The sequence below is a fragment of the Lichenostomus cassidix genome, chromosome 12 (assembly GCF_008360975.1).
Source record: "Lichenostomus cassidix isolate B80296 chromosome 12, HeHo_3.0, whole genome shotgun sequence".
Taxonomy (NCBI): Eukaryota; Metazoa; Chordata; class Aves; order Passeriformes; family Meliphagidae; genus Lichenostomus; species Lichenostomus cassidix.
The window spans coordinates 20,570,711-20,589,894 of NC_139493.1; the positions used below are offsets into that span (position 1 = coordinate 20,570,711).

General features: G+C 44.7%; 1 protein-coding gene across 2 annotated transcripts in view; it reads right to left on the reverse strand.

Annotated features, from left to right (window-relative positions):
* Positions 1-19,184, reverse strand: part of BICD2 (BICD cargo adaptor 2) — a 109,059-nt gene that overhangs the window by 14,505 nt on the left and 75,370 nt on the right. For both annotated transcript variants that reach the window (XM_085073179.1, XM_085073180.1), the window contains exons 3-6: positions 13,135-13,287; positions 9,692-10,144; positions 6,555-7,574; positions 5,342-5,493 (exon numbers count right to left, since the gene is read on the reverse strand). In XM_085073179.1, coding sequence (XP_084929305.1) covers positions 5,342-5,493; positions 6,555-7,574; positions 9,692-10,144; positions 13,135-13,287 — 1,778 coding nt within the window. The remainder of the gene's footprint in view (positions 1-5,341; positions 5,494-6,554; positions 7,575-9,691; positions 10,145-13,134; positions 13,288-19,184) is intronic.

Below are 19,184 nucleotides of genomic sequence, written 5' to 3' on the forward strand. Positions count from 1 at the left end.
ACCACCAAGCTACTTAACCCTCCCCGACCATGGATCGGGAGGGAAAGGGATGACAGTACCCCACCTGCAGTACTAAGTCCTGATAGCTACTGTGGCATCTGAAACATGGGGCACTCTGGGAGAAAGAAGCAAGTCTTCATGCTCTTGTGCAACTGTCACTATGTCAGGCTCTTTAGACGCAGACTCCAAGGCCAACTGCTTAACTGCCATGCAAGGCTCAGGAATGCTTCTAAGACAAAAGGAGTAGGCCACATCTCCACTCACTCTATCCTCAGTTTTTTGAGTCCTCCTGTTGTAATGTGTGTCCTTCCTGTCCCTGACCCCGCCCCCCTGACCCCTTCTGACTGGATGTGAGTCAGGACCGCCTCCCATCCCTAGAGACAAAAACCCCAGCAACATCCGGAATGGGCCTCTTTGGTTCTGGGCTCGTATGGAACCTGTACCCTCCCTTGTTTTCCCTTCCCCCTCCTCAGTCTCCCCACTCCTCCCCTGTTTTCCACAATAAAACCACCATGGAGACCAGGAACGAAACAGCTGCCTTTCTAAACCTGCAACGCTTCTACAAGGACCGCGTCTGACCAGTCCCACAGCTCGTGGCCATGGAATGACCATCCTGCGTGTTCCGGTTCAGGGGCAGCCCTCCCCCCGCAGCAGGGGAGAGCTGCTTTCAGGTTCTGCACTGCCGCAAATAGTGGAGAATGCGGGCAAGAGTAAGAACTTGCCTAGACACGCCGGGGGGCAGTGGAGCCTGCGGGAGCCAGGGGGCGGCAGGAGCCGGCAGCGCTCGGGGAACAGCAGGGCCAGCGGTGCGGCCGCACCGGGCCGGGCCGAGCTGGCCGCCAGCCCGCGGGGCCCGCGCCTCCCCACCGGGCCGCGCAGGGCTGCGGTGGAGCGGCGAACGCACGGCAGGGAGTCGCCGACGCGGCAGGACGCTGCCTGCGCTGCAGACGGAGACCACCCTGGCCGCGTGGCCCGCACATGGGCACCGCCATCTTGTGAGCCGCCATTTTGTGTCGTGGGCGCCCCTCCCCCGGCGAGACCAACTCTGCATGGCCAAACACCATCTCTGCTGTGCAGCACACGCGTTGGCCGTGAGCTGTGAGACTCTTTAAAGACACAGGCGTGTCCCAAGAAGAGGACCCTGAAGGGACTTGTAGAAAGCCTGTGAAGTCTGTGTTGTGTTGCTGAGGATAAAACAGTGACGAAGAGGACTGCAAGGGACCGGAAAGCGGTGACCAGTCTTGTCAGTCGGCAAAAGTCAACCAAGAGAAAGAGAGACTCTAGTGGTGAGCCGATAGCACCTGCACTGCCTATTCAGGGAAATTTTCCGACCCTGGACCTCTGCTAAAGGTGTAGTTTGCAGCAGAGGAGGAGTGAATGTTTGTATGAATGTGATTTGGAGGCACCCCCAAATCAGGGGAGGGGTTGGGAAACGTGTGAATGGCTGAAGGCACCCCCCAGGGGAGGGGATGCAGAGGTGTGAATGGTTGAGTCATAGAACAAGGCAGGTTGTAGGGCTCTGTTTTAAAACCCCAGCACATTCTTTTTGATTTTAACCTTAAACAGATTAACAAGCGTTGCATTTTGAGAATTGAGCTAGAGAGGGCTTCCGGAAAAGGCCCTCTCCGCCCAATCTTCAAAAAAGAAAGGTATTTGCTTTAGTTAAAACCCTTTTTTAGTTACAGTATGTTTTGTTTACCCCTATTAATACCTTTCCTCCTTCCCATGTCCCTTCTTCCCTCCCATTCTCATAAGGAGGTAACTAACAAGGCTGCATCCCGTCAAAAAAGACGCTGAGTTGCTACCGATTCTCTCAGGCACCTTGCCAGTTCCCCCCTTGTACCATTACCCTTTAAAAAATCACTCCTCACCCCCTTTTTTCCTACCCTCTTCTTCCCCAAATAGCCCCTCTACCATGCTCTCTAAAAATTTACTTTTCCCAAAATTCCCTGTCTCTTTCTGGCGGTGTGTAAGCTCTGCCCCTCCTCCTGCACATCAAAGCTGGGGGGGGGGGCACTGCAGACAGCCCAGCCCCATCACGCAGCAGAGCAGCAAGATACACCTGATCTCAGCCAACCAGCTTCAACTCCAGCCCTACTGAAGAAATTTCTACCAGCTCCAAAAGACTCTGAACAACTAGAAAAATTTTTTTCCTTTTGTATAAGAGAAAAAGTAGATATGTTGTAATGTGTGTCCTTCCTATCCCTGACCCCGCCCCCCTGACCCCTTCTGACTGGATGTGAGTCAGGACCGCCTCCCATCCCTAGAGATAAAAACCCCAGCAACATCCGGAACGGGCCTCTTTGGTTCTGGGCTCGTATGGAACCTGTACCCTCCCTTGTTTTCCCTTCCCCCTCCTCAGTCTCCCCACTCCTCCCCTGTTTTCCACAATAAAACCACCATGGAGACCAGGAACAAAACAGCTGCCTTTCTAAACCTGCGACGCTTCTACAAGGACCGCGTCTGACCAGTCCCACAGCTCGTGGCCATGGAATGACCATCCTGCATGTTCTGGTTCTGGGGCAGCCCTCCCCCCGCAGCAGGGGAGAGCTGCTTTCAGGTTCTGCACTGCTGCATCCTCCGTTGCTCCTGGCTCATTTTTTTCACTACAGTTACCAAGCATATTTTAAGTTCAGAAATTACAATTGTTCATTTAGTCAGGGGAGTCTGTTGTACATTTCCAAACAGAGCTCACTCCTCTATTCACCCATAATTCCAAGTGTCAGGACATAGCTCCTGTTTCTTTCAGAAAAGCTTTTATTCTGCCTCCAATTCCTCCCAGCTTGAAGCTGATCTACAACTAACAAAGATCTTGCAATCTCTGCTTATTAATTACACTCCAGAAATGGAGACAGAGAGGAAAGAAAGTAGGACAAATCCAGACAGTACAGGGTATTCCATTCTCTGGCAGAATAAATCGCCATAGCTCAACCATTAGCATTCCTTGGTTTCCACGCTTACTCCATGCATAAATACAGCTGAGGAAGACTGAATCACCAGGAAGCCAAAGATTATTCAAGGAACTTGAGAGCTGCTGTAGAAGCACCTCCAAAAATGAGGAATCCTCATCTCTATCCACGTGATTCCTTACTATGGTGCTTCTTAACAGGCGTCAGAGAAAACCCTTCATGGCTTTTTGTTTCATTTTTCTAAGTGTCCAGAGAGTGAAAAGAAGGAAGCAGCACAGAGCACATGCAGACTCCTCCATCACTGTAGGTTAGCTTAAATGCAGGTGTCTAGGTTACAATAAACAGCATTCTAAGGCAAGGCCTGGAATGCATTTAGGGATGCACGGCAAATGAACACTGCCAGAGGTGTCCCTGTGAATCCCCCTGAGCTGAAACTGGCCATTTCTAGATAAAGATTCCTCTTTTCCTGTTTCCCAGGACCATCTCTGCACAGAAGCAAACTGAGCACTCCTGAGGTGTAAAGCAGACCTGACTGCGGAACATGACGGTATTGCCTCAACACTCCACAGAACAATTGTGTAGTCTAAAAGAAGAAATCAATGAGAGCAGCAGCTACCACCATGCACAGCAAAACAGCATTTACCACTGCTACAGCAAGTGACGTGTCATGTGCTGTGACATGTCATGTGCTTGTAGCGTGCCATTACATGGCACACGCAAGACAACAAACAGACCTACAAACCGGGCTGTGGATTTGTGAAAGGAAGGTCCTGCTTCACCAACACAGTCTTCTTCTATGATAAAGTGACCCACTTAGTAGAGAGGGAAAGGCTTTAGATGTGTCCATCTAGACTTCAGTAAAGCATTTGACACTGTCTCCCACAGCATCCTCCTAAAAAACTGGCAGCTTGCAGCTTGGATATGTGGACTTTTTGATAGCTGAAAAACTGGCTGGATGGCCAGACCCAAAGAGTTGTGCTGAATGGAGCTATATCCACTTGGGGCTGGTCACCAGTGCTGTTCCCCAGGGCTCAGTTTTGGAGCTGGTCCTGTTTAACAACTTGATGATCTGGATGTAGGGATTGAGTGCAGCCCCAGAAATTTGCAGATGACACTAAGTTGGGTAGGAGTGTTGACCTCCTCGAGGGTAGGAAGGTTCTACAGACAGTCTGGACAGACTCAACCAATGGGCCAAGGACAATGGCATGAGATGCAATAAGGCCAAGTGCCACATCCTGCACTTCAATCGCAGCAACCCCAGGCAGCTCCAGCCTGGGAGAGTAGTGGCATGAGAGCTGCTTCACAGAAAGGGATTTGTGGATGCTTGTTGACAGCTACCTGAATGTGAGCCAACAGTGTGCCTGGGTGGCCAAGAGAATCTTGGCCGGTATCAAGAACAGTGTAGCCATCAGGATGAGGGAGGTGGTCATCCCCCTGTACTGGATACTGGTTAAGCCACAGCTTGGGCACTGCATTCATTTTTGGGCCTCTTACTTCAAAAAGGGCATTGAGGGGCTGAAGAAGGTCCAGAGAAGGGCAACGAGGCTCACAGAACCTTGTCCTGTGAGGAACAGCTGAGGGAGCTGGGTTTGTTTAGCCTTCATAAGAAGAGGCTCATCGCTCTCTACAACTGCCTGAAAGTAGTGAGGTAGGGCCAGTTTCTTCTGCCGTGCCTGCAGTGAGAAGATCACAAGAAATGGCCTTGAGCTGAGACAGGGGAGAATCAGATTAGATATTAAAAAAATGTTTTCACTCTTCAGGTGGTCAGGCATTGGCCGGGAAGGTGGTGGAGTCACACTCCCTGGAGGTGTTCAAAAGGTTCTGGATCTGGTGTTGGGTGATGTGGTTTAGAGGTTAAGTGGCAGTGCTGAGTCGACTTGACAATCTTAAAGGTCTCTTCCAATCTTGATGATTCAGTGATTCTACATGTCAGCAGGGGTTTATGTTTGTTAACACCACAAAGCACAACTAAGAAGCAGAAGCAAGTTCCAAAGACAAAGCAACCAAATCAGCCCACACAGGTCAATGAAACGACAGATCCCAACTGCAGGATGGACACCCTAAGAACACCAAAGTGTTTGCAACACCTTTACCTTTTTCTAGATCATCAAGGTCAAGCAGAGTCCCATTTTCAGTGCATAATAAATGCTCATTTTTCATTGTTAAATGTCACTCCTTCTCAGAGCTAACGGTTTCAAGAACCAAGGACAATCTCCCAGCCAATTTGAATAAATACTACCACAACAGCTTTATGTTCTGCGGCAGCACATTATATCCATGCATCAATAGGAGCATATCACAGACACACACACTGCAAGCAACGATTTTGGGAAAAGGAACCCACCACTCCACTCTCTGCAGGGTGGATGGGAAGGATGTTCAACTCTTCCACACACAAGCAGGAATTTTGTAGAGTTCATTATATTCTTTACCTTGTTGCAAACATAGCTCTCAGGGAAGAGAAGGTGGCAGCATCTTCTTTCAAAGCCTTCAGCTCATTTCGCAGCTTCATCATGGTCTCCGTAACCATCGCTTTCTCATTCTCATACTTGCTCTTTAAGTTGGCAAGGGCTACTTCTGCAGTCTGTTGGTTACCAGGGAGAACAGAAACATAACATTTATTGAAACTCTTCATTAAATGGCTGGAAAAAAGATTTTTAATCACTATTAACATAATGAAACATTTACTTTGTACTGGAATGTTAAACTTGAGGTCAACTTATCTTGTACAGATAAAAATAACATTTCATTTCTGAACACTGGGAACAGACATAGCAGTCTCCTATTCCCATTAACCATGCAGCAGCATCAAGGAAATTACAGAATATAGATGCAGTGAAACCTATCTACTAGCAACACAAAGGAACAAAACAGTCAATTTAGTATCTTGATATTTAAATGCTTTTGTCAATCACTAGAAGAGTTTTCTAACCCTTATAGCATTTTCCCTGTCTTACATTTGGGACACCTTTATTAAAATGTGCAAAAGAAAACAATGTGTCTGTCCCATTCTTAAACAAAACTGTACTTTTTTTTTAAAGACAATTTAAATTTAACCTCAGAGAAGATGACAAAGTATGTCATGTGGTACTTTAATAGCAATTATTTTCATCTTCTGCACTGCTAATGTGTGTTGAATGGCACAGCCCAATCCCCAAAGACTAATTTTACCTTTCATCTCTGTTATTTTGACCACATTCTTATATCACATTCTCATATTGGAGGGCTCTCTTTTACTTTGTAGTTTGAGAGAAAACAGTACTTAAGTTTCAGAACTTTTTTAAGGGCAACTACTGGAATTCTTTCAAGTAGAAAATAAGATTACCTCTTCATTTTAGGTGTCTTACATTAAATATAACCTGACCTAATTCAGACAGACAGTAGATTGAAGCTACCTTAACCTTAATAAAGTCTCAGGAGTATGTGAGAAGCTGAAGTCAGTTATAGCCCCAGTGCGTGGCTTTAAGTGGGAGAGCTGAGTGCCTCTAATGGAACAGCTGGCTTCAGCCTCAGACTAGCCAAATACCAGCAACACAGGCCCCACAGAACTAAGGGAATGGCAGAATGACCTCAAAGATAAATTCTCCTGTGCTTATGACCTAATTCCCTGATATTGTAACCTTCATACCCCTAAGACATGATTACCTGTTTGTTGGCTTTCAGCACAGTTCTCAGGGTTGCTATCTGCTCCCTCTTCGTGCTCAGCAAGGATTTCAGCTTCAGGATTTCTTCCATGAGAGCTTCCTTGTCTTTGTCCACCACTGGTCCAAGTTCTTGAGTGGCAACCCGCTGCCTGGACAGCTCAGTTGTTCTGTCCACAGCAGCCTGCAGGTGTTTGATCTGATCCCGAATTATAGCAATCAAGTTGTAAATGTTCATCGGTTCCTTCCGAGGATCTGACACAGGGGATGGCAGAGATGACACCGGGGATGGGCTGCTGTCACCACTTCCATTCTCTGCCTTTCCCAGCTCAATAGTTAACAGCCCTTTAGAAAGAAGAATAGGAGACCTTCTTCCCTTGGCCTCTGGACTACTCCGTCCACCTTTACCTTCCTTGTAGTAGTCCAGCATCACTCTGTTGGGAGTTTCATTGTTGCACATGCAGACATGGTGGTATAAATTGGCCAGCTCCTCACTGAAGGTGACTAGTTCATCTTGGGCCACACTGAGGCTACCCTGTGTTTCTCCAGCAACATCACTCACTTTCTTCAGCTCCCTCTCCAGCCTGGCCATCTGTTCTCTATCATGCCTACTGGATTTTTCCAGTGAGGTGATCTTTTCAGTGAGAGCTTGGCACTCAGTCTCATATCTGCTCTTCTCTTCCTCGTACTTAGACTCACATTCTTTGTATTTCGCCTTCAAATTTTTGAGCTCTTCTTTCAGGTCAGTAATTTCTGCCACAGCCACTTTGTACTTGCACTCCAGGATCTCTGGCCCATTGATGTCAACTTCATAATAGTCTCCATCTTCATGACTATCTCGGTCCTTCTCATTGTCAAGGGCAGACTGACGCTCCTTACTGGCCTGGAGCTTCTTCATGGCGTTCAGATTTTCAGTGAGCCTGCCAACTTTCTCATGCTGCTCTGAGAGGGCCCCTCGTGTATTTTCCAGCTGCTTCTGAGATTCCTGCAGTGTTGTTAACAAGTTAACCTTTTCTCTTTCCATCTGAAATGCAGGAACACAGACATCTATGTTAAGGGAACTGCATCACTTAAATGCTTTTATGCTAAGAGAGAGCAACTTATCCAATGGTCCATATGGTTACAGAAATCCAATCACTTTCACAATATGGAAAAGACTACACAACACATTCTAAAATTATCTCGAGTACAGTGTTTATTGCTGTTGGAGGTTACGATTTTTCCTTTTGTTTCTTTCTCTTAAGGAATTTTGTCCCATGTGTTGCTAGGAGACACTAATGATCGGTACTTAGAAAAGACAAAAGACGTACCCATGGTGGGGGGGAGGAGAGCACCTGGCCGCACTTCTCTCACATGAGGGCTTTCTCTTAAGAGTGGCAGAGATCCCACGAGATTTGGGACAGGAGAAAAGGCTGAGGGCAGCGCCAAGCTCTTCTCTTGCTCTCTGGACATCATAGGGAGCAGTCAAGCTGCTGCTTCCTGCGAGAGAGTTGACTGCTATGGCCACAGCCCAGCTCTGTCCTACCTCTTCCTTACTGGGTGAGCCTTTGCTTGTAAGAGCAGCCCTTGAACTGGGAGCTCATTAACACCCAATTTGACAGGGAAGGGCCTTCACCATCCACCCTGGTGCCTCAGGGGAAAACCCAGGACCCTGACCCTCTTCGCCCTCCCGGAGTACACATCTGCCCAGCTGCGTGCCGCAGCTGCTGTGGAAGAGCCCGGCTGCCGCAACCTAGCCCTGCTGCTTTTCTGCCACTGCCTCGGGTTTGTTTCTGTTACACTGCAACCCCGCACTCCGCCCCCCGCCTGTTGGGACACACCGCAGCTCCTGCCACAGCTGCGTTGTTCCTGCTATCTTTTGCTTGCTAGCCAAGGTGAGCCAGCCCTGCCGCTCCAGCCTGCTGCTCGGAGCTCCCTGCTGCACCCCGTCCCGCCATTCAGCCCGCCCGCCATTACCGCGGGAGCGAGAGACGCGACGGGCCTCGCGCCACAGCGCCCCCTGCAGCCCTGGGGTATCATTGCACTGCCCTGCCCGGCCGGAGCCAACAGCGCCCCTGCCGGCTGCGACCGTAACTGCAGCAAGGACGAGGGCGGCTGACAGTCCAGAGCAGCCTGTTCCTGCCTTTCTGGTTTGCTTGGTTTTGCTACCGTTGTTGCTGCTCGTTTGCCTTGTTATAAATACTAGTAAAGAACTGTATTCCTCTTTCCAAATCTTTGTCTAAAAGCCCCTTGATTTCAACGTTATAATAATTCAGAGAGAAGGGAGGTCATATTCTCTTATTCTAAGGGAGGTTCCCATTTTCCTTAACAGACACCTGTCTTTCAAACCAGGACAATTCCTAATTCTTTCTTATCTCCTCTTCAAAATGCATATTTTTACACATTTGTAAAAATGCTCTCATTGTGAAAACTTCCTTTCAGCTAAAGACAAGCTAAAAGTTATTGCTATCTTCTAAATTATCAAGTAAATTCTAGAAAACACGCAGCTAGTCTATGGTGAAAGCTTGGAACTTCATGAAAGACTCAGAAATACCAAAACTTTTTCAAGTTTCTCCTCTTAAATTTCTCATTTTTAAAAACTCTGACAGTTTTTTGCACAAAGGCTTTTTCTTATAGAAGATAATTTAAAACATGCTTGACAAAATATTAGTAGGCAACAGAAATATGTACCTTGTTCTAAACCCTCCAATGTCCTAATTGCACAAATAAAGCACAGAAATGCTTGGTGCTGATTAAGACTTCATGGTCTTTGAACTTATAGCAGAAAATACAAGTACAAAACTCCTGTTGATAAAGGTGATTGGAGTAACTTTCAATTTTGAAACAAACCACTATCGTTCTTGCTAGTGACATAATGAAGTAGACACCGCAAGTACTCCATGGGAGATGCATTAGAACTTTCCACCAAGGAAATGACATGACTGCCAATTCCAATGCATAAAAAAAAAGGTTAAAGAAAAAAGCTGTAGTTTTTCACTGACACACATTTAACATCCTCAAATTCTACATCAATTGAAGCCTTTAAAAATACAGTATGAATAGTATGGTGGCAACATGACATACCCAAAAGACTGAAATTACATCCCAAACAAACTTCAGGAGCTATTTGGAAGTGCACAGCTTTTCAAGAAACCCATTTACCTGCACAAGCTGCTGTTTCAGTTTCTGGATTTCAGAAATGTTTAATTCACTCAGAAGATCTGAAACCAGACTTGGGGCTGGAGGGAAGCTTTCATTTTTCTTGGGCGTTGAAGTACTGTTCTTGCCATTACTGAGTTTGCTGAGGCAGTTTTGTTCAAATCCATTCATGATTTCATCATTATTGGGCTCTGTGGCTTCATCGCTGAACTTCAGCCCATCCAAAGAGATATTCAGGTGGCTGTTGTACATGGAATCATTGATGTTCATGTAGTGAGACAGCTCCTTCCGAAGGTTGTTCTTCTGCTCCCGCTCTGTCTTCAGAGTCTCCAAGGCCTCCTCAAGCTGGCGCTCAGAGATTTCCTTCAGCCGTATGGCATCTTCCAGCTGGCTATTGAGAAACTCGGTTTCCTCTTCAAGCCTTTTGATTTCATGTTTCAAGCCTTCAAACTCCACCTGGAGGTATACAAATGGGGGGGAAAATCTCCAGTGAAAATGTTTGCCTGCAAGGCACCGAATCATTTTGCTTTTGAATGTTTGATTGCACTTAAATATTGTAGCAATAGAATACTTCTTTCATTTTGGGAGTTTAGTTTTAGCACTATGACTGTAAACATGGCTTATGTAATTCACCTTCACAGAGACCATAGAATAAATTCACTAAGCGAACTATCAAATGAGCTGATCCATTCCAGCTCAATTAGGACAGGTGGGAGATACAGTGTGTGCGATACAGAGGCATCCCAAAACAGGTTTGTCTAGCACTGCATGTAATTTGCAGCAGTAATTTGTTTGATTAACAAGTTCCCTGGCCAACCTTCCCACAAAGTCAAGCTTCACATTTCCGAAACCTGGCATGACAAAAGTACAGTTTCACTGCCATTAGAATACACCACTGGGTTAAAACTCTGATCAAGCCCTGCTTTGATACATTCAAAATAAAATGCTTTAGCATTTCTCTCATCATCATTTCAGCACCTCTTGAAAGGGCTACAATTCAGTCTCTACACTTGATACACTGATGATTTGATGGCATGCTATCTATTACCTCTAATACTGTACTTTTTTAAACCTCCCCTGCACTGAAATTTTGTACACAAATGATTAATGTAAAATTTTTAATCACTTGGGGGAAGCAGAGAGGAAGCAAACAAAGAATATTTTTCCTTACTCTGAAAGAAAGGAAATCATACCACATGACATGTCACATTATTTTTTTGCCAATTGCTAAATGAATTTTAGATGCCAACGTAGAGCAACTTGGGAGTGCTGAACCACACCCAATTTACAAACCAGGAATCAAGCATGTTCATTCAGTGTTGCCTGGAAAAACTTGATGGCTGCATCTAGTTATGTCAGCAACTAGAATAATTAAAAACCGGAATAATTAAAAGTTCATCAAGTAGGATTAGAACTGTCGCTGTTGAGCCGCTAGCAGAGAAAAGACCCGAGTTCTCAGTGTAGCAAGAAAGAGAGAATTTATTATTTTGATTTCAATATATATAGACTTTTCAGAGGTCGCCCAGATTGGTCAGCCAGAAACCTCCCCCTAGGCCTGATTGGCCAGGCCTGAACTGTCCAAATCTCAAGACACTGTTTAAAAAACATCCAAACTTTATCTTTGTTTATAAAACACAACGGAATGTTCTCACAAAAAAGACCTGTGCTAGCCACATAGGACAAGGTAGAAAATTAAATAATCCATTGCCACGAAAAGAATGGGATCTTGGTTCTGTGTACATCCACTGAGATAAAATTTCAGACAGGAGTCTATTTTCAAAGTTTCCAGAATACAAATACAGCAGTCAATAACTACTAGCAACTATGAAGAATGGTGAAACCCAAAAGTAACCTACTACATAGGTTTGATTTCACCAGTTCCCTCTCTCTTCCAGCCTGCATCTAGAGCACAACAGCCCCTTTTGTCCCTGCTACAGGGTGTCAGGGCACCCAAAACTGCGTAATTAGACCAAACATATGCAGATGAGAACAGGTCCAACCCATTTTGGCCAGTCAGGCCCAAAGTAATAAACACTGATATGTAGTTTCACTTGAACATAAATAAAATACATTCAATATCCCATGTATCTGGCTTGGCAAGGCAGCTTGCGTTCAGAACACTGAAGGAGTTTTACAGCAAATCCTAAAGAGATTTTACTATGTTCTGAGTACAACAGACCGTATTAACATTGAGTTTTCTCAGTAACTTCTATTTTAGGAATATCATTATAGTATTGTAGAATCAGAGAATAGTTTGGGCTGGGAGGGACCTTAAAGTTTACCTCATTCCTCCCCCTGCTGTGGGCAGGAACACCTTCCACTAGACCAGGCTGCCACAAGCCCTGTCCAATCTGGCCTTGAACATTTCCAGGGACGGGGCAGCCACAGTTACTCTGGGCAACCTGTGCCAAGGCCTTACCACCCTCACAACCAACAATTTATACTCAATATCCCATCTATCCCTCCCCTCAGGCAGTCGGAAGCCATTCCCCCTTGTCCAAGGTCATTTTCCAGCTTTCTTGGAGCCCTTTATATACTGGAAGGTCTCCCGAGAGCCTTCTCTTCTCCAGGCTGAACACCCCTATCTCTCCCAACCTGTTTCCAGAGCAGAGGGGCTCCAGTCCTTGCAGCGACTTTGTGGTCCATGTCCTTCAGTTTCCCAATTGAACCCTGAGCTTTATTTATGCAATGTGACTGACAGGTACCTGAAGAATAAAAACAGCAAGTCCCCCACTGCTGTTTTTGTCCCGCACTGATGGATGAAGATAATTTAACCATGCCAAAGACCACATCTTATCTAATCAGCTCCACAAAAAATAACTCAGGGAAGTTCTTTAAAAGTTTTAAGAACGCAGTTTTCTAAAAGTCTGGAAACAGATGCAACTGCACAATTAAATGTGACTTTTCAGACAAGCAGTCACACAGGTGTGACAGTGTAGAGCAACTATAACAGCATTCCAGGTTTAATGAAAGTAGCTAGAAGAGAAGAGGAACACAGAAACGGAGAGAGAATGTAAGGAGTAAATAGCAATTAAAACATGTTTAAGAAGCACCCCCATTTCCAGATACTGTAGGATGGAAGGATGGAAGATGGACGGACGGACAGATGGTTGGATGGAGGGCATTGTAAAGAGACACTGAAAAACTACTGTAGCAAAAGGACTAAACCAAGCAACAAAGCAGAGTGATAGAGACTTAACTTCCATCAGAGAAAGAGAAGGTAATGGAAGGAGACGTAAGTCAAAGTAGAAGCAATAAAGTATTATGACTGTGTATAAATAGAGTCAGAAGGGACAACTCTTTGTGCTCAAATATAGCGGTTATAGTCTAAAAAGCAGTACAAAGGTAGAAAAGTAGTTGTTGGATGTTCAAATGGACAGAACCATAATGTAACACAGGAATTAACTGGTGCAACCAAAGCAATGCTCACTGGTTGAAAAACTTGCCTGATTTTGCTTCAGGACAGACACTTGTTTCTGGAGACAGATGTTTTCCTCCTCAAGCTCAGTGTAGTCTTGCAGCAAACGTGCTTCTCGGAATTTATATTCCTTAATATCATCTCGCAGGCGGGCCCTTTGGATCTCCACATTCTGGTTGACCTGGGGAAAAAGGAAAACAAACCCCAAATGATGGCAATTTGGTCGACTACAATCAATTTCCCAAATTTTATATATTTTCTTATGTGCACTTATTAATTAGTTTATATTGAAACAGAAACTCTTCCCCTCACCCCCTGAAATTACAGAAAAACAAGTAATTTACACAATAATCATATTCTGTTTTCTGTCTTCTCTTACAAATTCTCACCGTTGATTCAGAAAAAAGTCAAGAAATAAGCAGGGAAAGCAGCATTCACATCTATGTTGTCTCACTGGCTGTAAGTAACCAGCAAAAGTTTTCCAGACCAGAAGTCAGTGCACAAAACTGTTTCCACTTTAGCAAGAAAGGCCTTTTCACAAGAGACAGATTCACATGACTCCAGATGTTATTTGGACATGTATTTTCTGTTGCTTTTCAACAGACATTTTCTTTATGCCCAGAGCTATAAGCTGAAAATATGATCCAATTAATCTTTCTCGGGAGAGACACAGAATTAAAACTCATGAAATCTAAGATCTCAGGTAGAAAAAAATAGAAACTGGTTGACATAAAATATTCCCTTCCCTCAGCCCCAAGATTTATGCAGGACTTAATGAAAGACTTCAAAGAAAATAATTACCATTGTTTTGAAATAGATCAGAAGTAAAAACCAATATATTGGTGTAGTATGATCTTGGGATCTTTCACAAATATACACAGACACTTGAATAAATTGAGCTGGAACATATGGCTCACTGTACTTAGCTTTTATTCTTTCCAATATTATTTTCCTTCAAGCCCTACCCTCAAACACTTAATTCATACAAAGTGAAAAATATGTTCTAAAACATCAACAGAATTAGCTTCAGATACATGCAAATAGGGAATACAGTTGCCTAGAAAAATACTATTTTTGCAGCTGTGCCTGTGATGCGATAGAGTGGTTTTCCACAGTTCTAAATCAAAACCACTGCTAGCTGCTGCAGAGGCAGCCTCTACCTTCAGCTGGGGGTATGGGAACTGCTTCCTGCTCTCACCTGTCCTACAGCCCAGCCAAGCAAGCTTCAGCCTCTGGCCTACAAACTCAGGTTCCCTCCAGGCTCTCCACTCCTGGCCAGACACAGGCATGTCAGTGATGACTAAACACGGTCTCAGCCCTTGAGAGAGTGCAGCAGGGATCCACTGAGTAACCACACGGCTACCAATAGGCACCTACAGCACACTGAGATAAGGGAAATGTTTGCAGCAGGAGTATGTGCCAAGACTTGAATCTGGCATGTTCTGAACACAAATACTGAATCACCTGCAACTGTTTACACTTAAATTACAATTCCCTCACATCTTAGGTAAAGATTAAGACTATACAAAATTGTCTGCTTATTTTTAGCAGCACAGGGCAGAGCACAACTTCACAGCACACTGAGAAACCAAATTTGATGCGACCAGACACTACAGTACACCAATGCAAATTACAAGTTGCTATGTCCCATATATCATGCCTGAATAAGTGTTGTCTCTATCTTTGCACAAACCCAGGGCCACAGGGAAAGCTGAGGGCTGGCATGAATTCTCACATCGTTATGTCTCTTTAAAAACTGCAGTGGAGACCTCTTGCCTTTAGCAGAAAGAGCTTCCAGCCAGATAATCTAAACTAACAGGATTGCAAAAGCCTTGATCAAACAAATCATCATACTATTTTCCCCATTCCCAAGTAAGCAAAATGCAATGGAAGACCTCCCACAAAGCTACTGGTGAGCTTCTTTCCCCGCCATTCAGGTTGCTTTGCTCTTCTTCCTCCCTGGATGATCTAATCTTTGCAGAGGTCAATGCCTGGAAAAACCTTTGGAGACTGTCTGGACTGAATGAAGAATGGTTTCTGTCCAAAGCTGCCTGTTCCATTCAAAGCAACAGCAAGAGCTCATTATTTTGTGTGAAAGTATTGTCCTATTTGTCTAGCACAAGAAAAATCATTCTATTTCCATGTGTGAAGGAAAGGCAGATTTAAAAATAGCTCCCTTGCCTCCTGACTAAAGAAGGGAGGTCTAACTTTGATTTAGTGGCTGTTAATAACCTGTGCATTTAGTTTACTCATAGAAATTTTTTGTCAAATAAATGTGCATGCTTACAAGCTGCAAGATTCAATTGGATGCCATGTGATCTCATATAACTGACCAAACAGTGGGGGTTTTCCACAGGAAAGAGAAGCTAAAGCTACTACATCCTTCCTAGATCAGGTTTTTTCTATTACCCATATAGAAAGCGATATTCATGTACTTTAAGACAGATTGTATGGTTGTGCAATGTGTACATTGCACATGTTCTCTCTCACAGGTTTTACAACTCCTCTAGTGTCTAGAAAAAGTGAGATAACCTACTAAGGTGTCTGATCCTTCCTTTGACACTTATTGCTTCAGTGACTCAGTGGCATCTTTCTTCCTCCTCTGCCCTAAGCACAGAGCAGAAGAGGGGCTGGAATACATGGGAATGTCTGACCAGCTCATGTCATGCTCAGCTGGACCAGGTCACACCTCCACCCAAAGCAAATTGCACAGTGATAATGATGTGTTAAAGTGCTGGGTGGAGAACTCATGGCCATAAAATCCCCACTCCATGTCCATCTACCTGACAAACCCCTCAGCTTCTCAACCCAGAGTACATTGCCACTATGCAAAGCCTCCCATCCATCCTGCCCAGGAAAAGACCATGATCTGGAAGTGATTTTATCTGATCAAAAGGCCAAAGACTGCCCGTTCCTGATGCTAGAGTGACTGTCTTCAGCCTTTTCACACTCTCAGCTCTGCCTCAGAAGGGTTCTGCAAGAGGCCCCTCCAAGCAGCACTGGTACTAGAAAGAGCAGGGATTGCTTCAAGACCAGTCTGAACCTGTCCTGGCCTGCATGTCAAAAGCACAGCTACAGTCCTGCAACGCTGGCAGCTCCTTAGCACCTGCTTTTTTTAGTACACCCCACCATATAAACAAAGGTGCATGTACTTTGAACTGAGAATTAAAATAATTGAGAGAAAGATCTCAGGTAGCTGATTCCCTCCTTAGTCCTGGGCACTGCATAGTAACCTCTAGGTCACGAACCAAAGGGTGATCTGTCAAGCCAAGCTGTGTCATTAGCATGGGTTCTGGTACTCTGAACTCCACCAGTTCATGAAGCCACAGGTCAGTTTGAGCTCCCTGCTGTAGTAAACACACTCATACCTGATTTTACATGTCGTTATTATCATTAAGCGACAAAGGCTAGTTTGCCCAAATTTATTACTAATTCTAGGTTTAAATTTAATTCTTCGCGCTTTAAGTATTTCTAGGTATGATCATCCCCTCTTGTATTATTGAGAAAGGGGTAATCAATATGTAACTCAAGTTAAATATTGAGAGACACAATATGTGAATTCTAAAACCTAGAAAAACAGGACTCCCTTAATCTTATCAGGATAACAGGGACAAGAATCCGTTTGAAGCCAGCACAGCAACCGCTGAATCATCCCGTGAAGGACTGCGCATGCTCCAGAGAGAAAGGTGAAAAGCGCATTGTGATGAAGACTACTGGGACCTTCACCCTGGAGGGGATCTTTGGGGTCTCCAAAGACCACTGGGACACACAGCGCATGCATGGCACACATGCTAATGATATTAATGACTTCCGAGAAATTATTTGAATAACCACTCCTATCCCGGGGAATGTGATGAATATTCATGAATTTTACCTATAACAATGTGTTTTTAGAAGTGCTGGAGTGTATGTTTGGAGGAGGGAATCCCCCACACGTGGTGCACCGAATAAAGCAAATACCCACTTCTCTGACTTTGTCTCTGAAGTGTCTCTGGGCCCACTTGGGGCAAATCATTACTCTTGGGAAAGAGTCACAAAAGAAGGATGCAGACACTTTGGAAGAATCACAGTACAGTCAGACATTACAGCAACTTCTATATATTCTGTTTCTGTGGGTAGGAAAAAATAATAGAATCATTTATGTTGGAAAAGACCCTTAAGATCATCACCAGCCATTAACCTAAAACTGTTAAATCCATCAAAATAATAAAAAAAACATAATCTCTTAGACATTTGAATAAATATAAGCATGAAAATTGGGAAAACTAATCCTCAGACATGTAACTTAGTTCCGTATTCAGTGACCTACTGAACAGTGAAATTAAGAACTTAAAACCTGGACCATTAAGCTTTCCTGTGCACGAAAAGAGAGCTTCAGGTCAACCACTAGACAATATCACAACTTATGAACTACATTCTTTGCAGTTTGCAAGTCATATGGGAATTCCCTGGTGCCCATCTGATACTAATGGCATTTCCTCTGCACATGTGAGGAGTGAGGTCCTGTGGCAAAGTATCAAGTAACAGTGTAATTAAGGGCTGGGATATAAAATACTTCTACCAGAACCAGAGCTGAATTAAGATTGCATAAAGAACCAAAAATAATCTCCCCCTAGTTCTCAAATTACAGGCTTACAAGTTATATTTTTTCTTTTTTCTTTTAGTTACTAAACAAACCACTAATGTTTTAGAGAAAAAAAAAAGTTTCATTAGATCCAACTCTTTATATCAGCAGCTACAAGAGCTTCTTGCTTTTAAAATTTTACCCAGTCTACCCTTACAATAGAGGAATTACAAAATGGTATAAAAATAATTGCTTATTCATTTGAAGGAAAAGTGCCAAGGCAGCCTGGCTCTGCTGCCTCAGTCATAGAAGAACTTGTCTCCAGTCACACCAGCACCTGTCTCATCCTGTGCACACTGGTACAGCTACAGCCTAAGATGTTCCTGTCTTGGAGTGATTTAGGATGATAGTCTATTCCCTGATCCTCTGCTTTATGCCCAAAAATGGTTGCTGTATGTTTAAGGTGGGTCCAGGGGAGGGGGGAGCCTTGAGGCCTTTGGCAGGCTTTCTCAAAGCCCCACTGCCCAGGAACCTGGGGGTGTGATGTGGTCTGGGTTTTGCTTGGCTAGCATGGCTTTGTTAACCCAGGCAAGAAGTTTTTTCCCTTCCCTAGCCTTGGACAAGCTGCAGCAGCAATCCTTCAGCGGCTTTTTGAGATGAACTGGACAGCCTGTTTGGTCCAAGACTAGAGAGGATGGGACCTGTGGGAGAGGGGTCGGTGGGGATGGGTGGGAGTGAGGGGTAGCTCTGTTTTGGCCCCAAACCTCAGGAAAATCGAGCTGGTGAGTTAGGGCACAACCAAGAGGCTCTAGCCCGCCTGCTTCATCTGCTGCGCAGTGGGGATCAATGCCAGAGTCACCAGGTTTTCATCCATTTGCCCAAACAGCTGCGTGAAGCTTCTGTTTGAGTTTTTTTCTCTGAGAGAGAAGCCAGCACCGTCTTCTACCGTGTGGCACGAGCCGGTTTTTTTTTCCTGTCCTAGGTTGCAATATTGATGTAGTTAAGTATTCTATTACCACCAGCTGTGGGCCATTAGCTGCTATCACCCACTCCGGATGACAGGCAATGGGCCATCTGTTAGCTATTATCACTTGCTAATGACCCACCCCGCATGACAGGCAATGGGCCATCAGGGACCCACCGTGTGACTCATGGACTTATCTCATCCCATTGTGAGATGCTCTGCTGAGGAGGGAGGAGCCAGGTGTTCCCACCTGGATATAACCTGGCCTTGGAACTGCCTGAGCTAGCCCTGTCTACTGGGTTCCCAGAGGACGAGAGCTACTACTGGATCTTCAGCTGGAGACTAGACCTTCACAGGATCACCGCTTCAACTGGACTACTTCAGTTGGACTGCTACTACCACCCTAACAGGGTGTTAGGTTGTATCTGACTTTGTCAGTGCTTTTCCTTGTATTATTTCACTTATTTTTAATTTCAATCTTGACTTGTGATCTCCTACTGGTTTGTTTTCAAACCAATACATATTTTGGCGCCCAACGTGGGGCTCGACC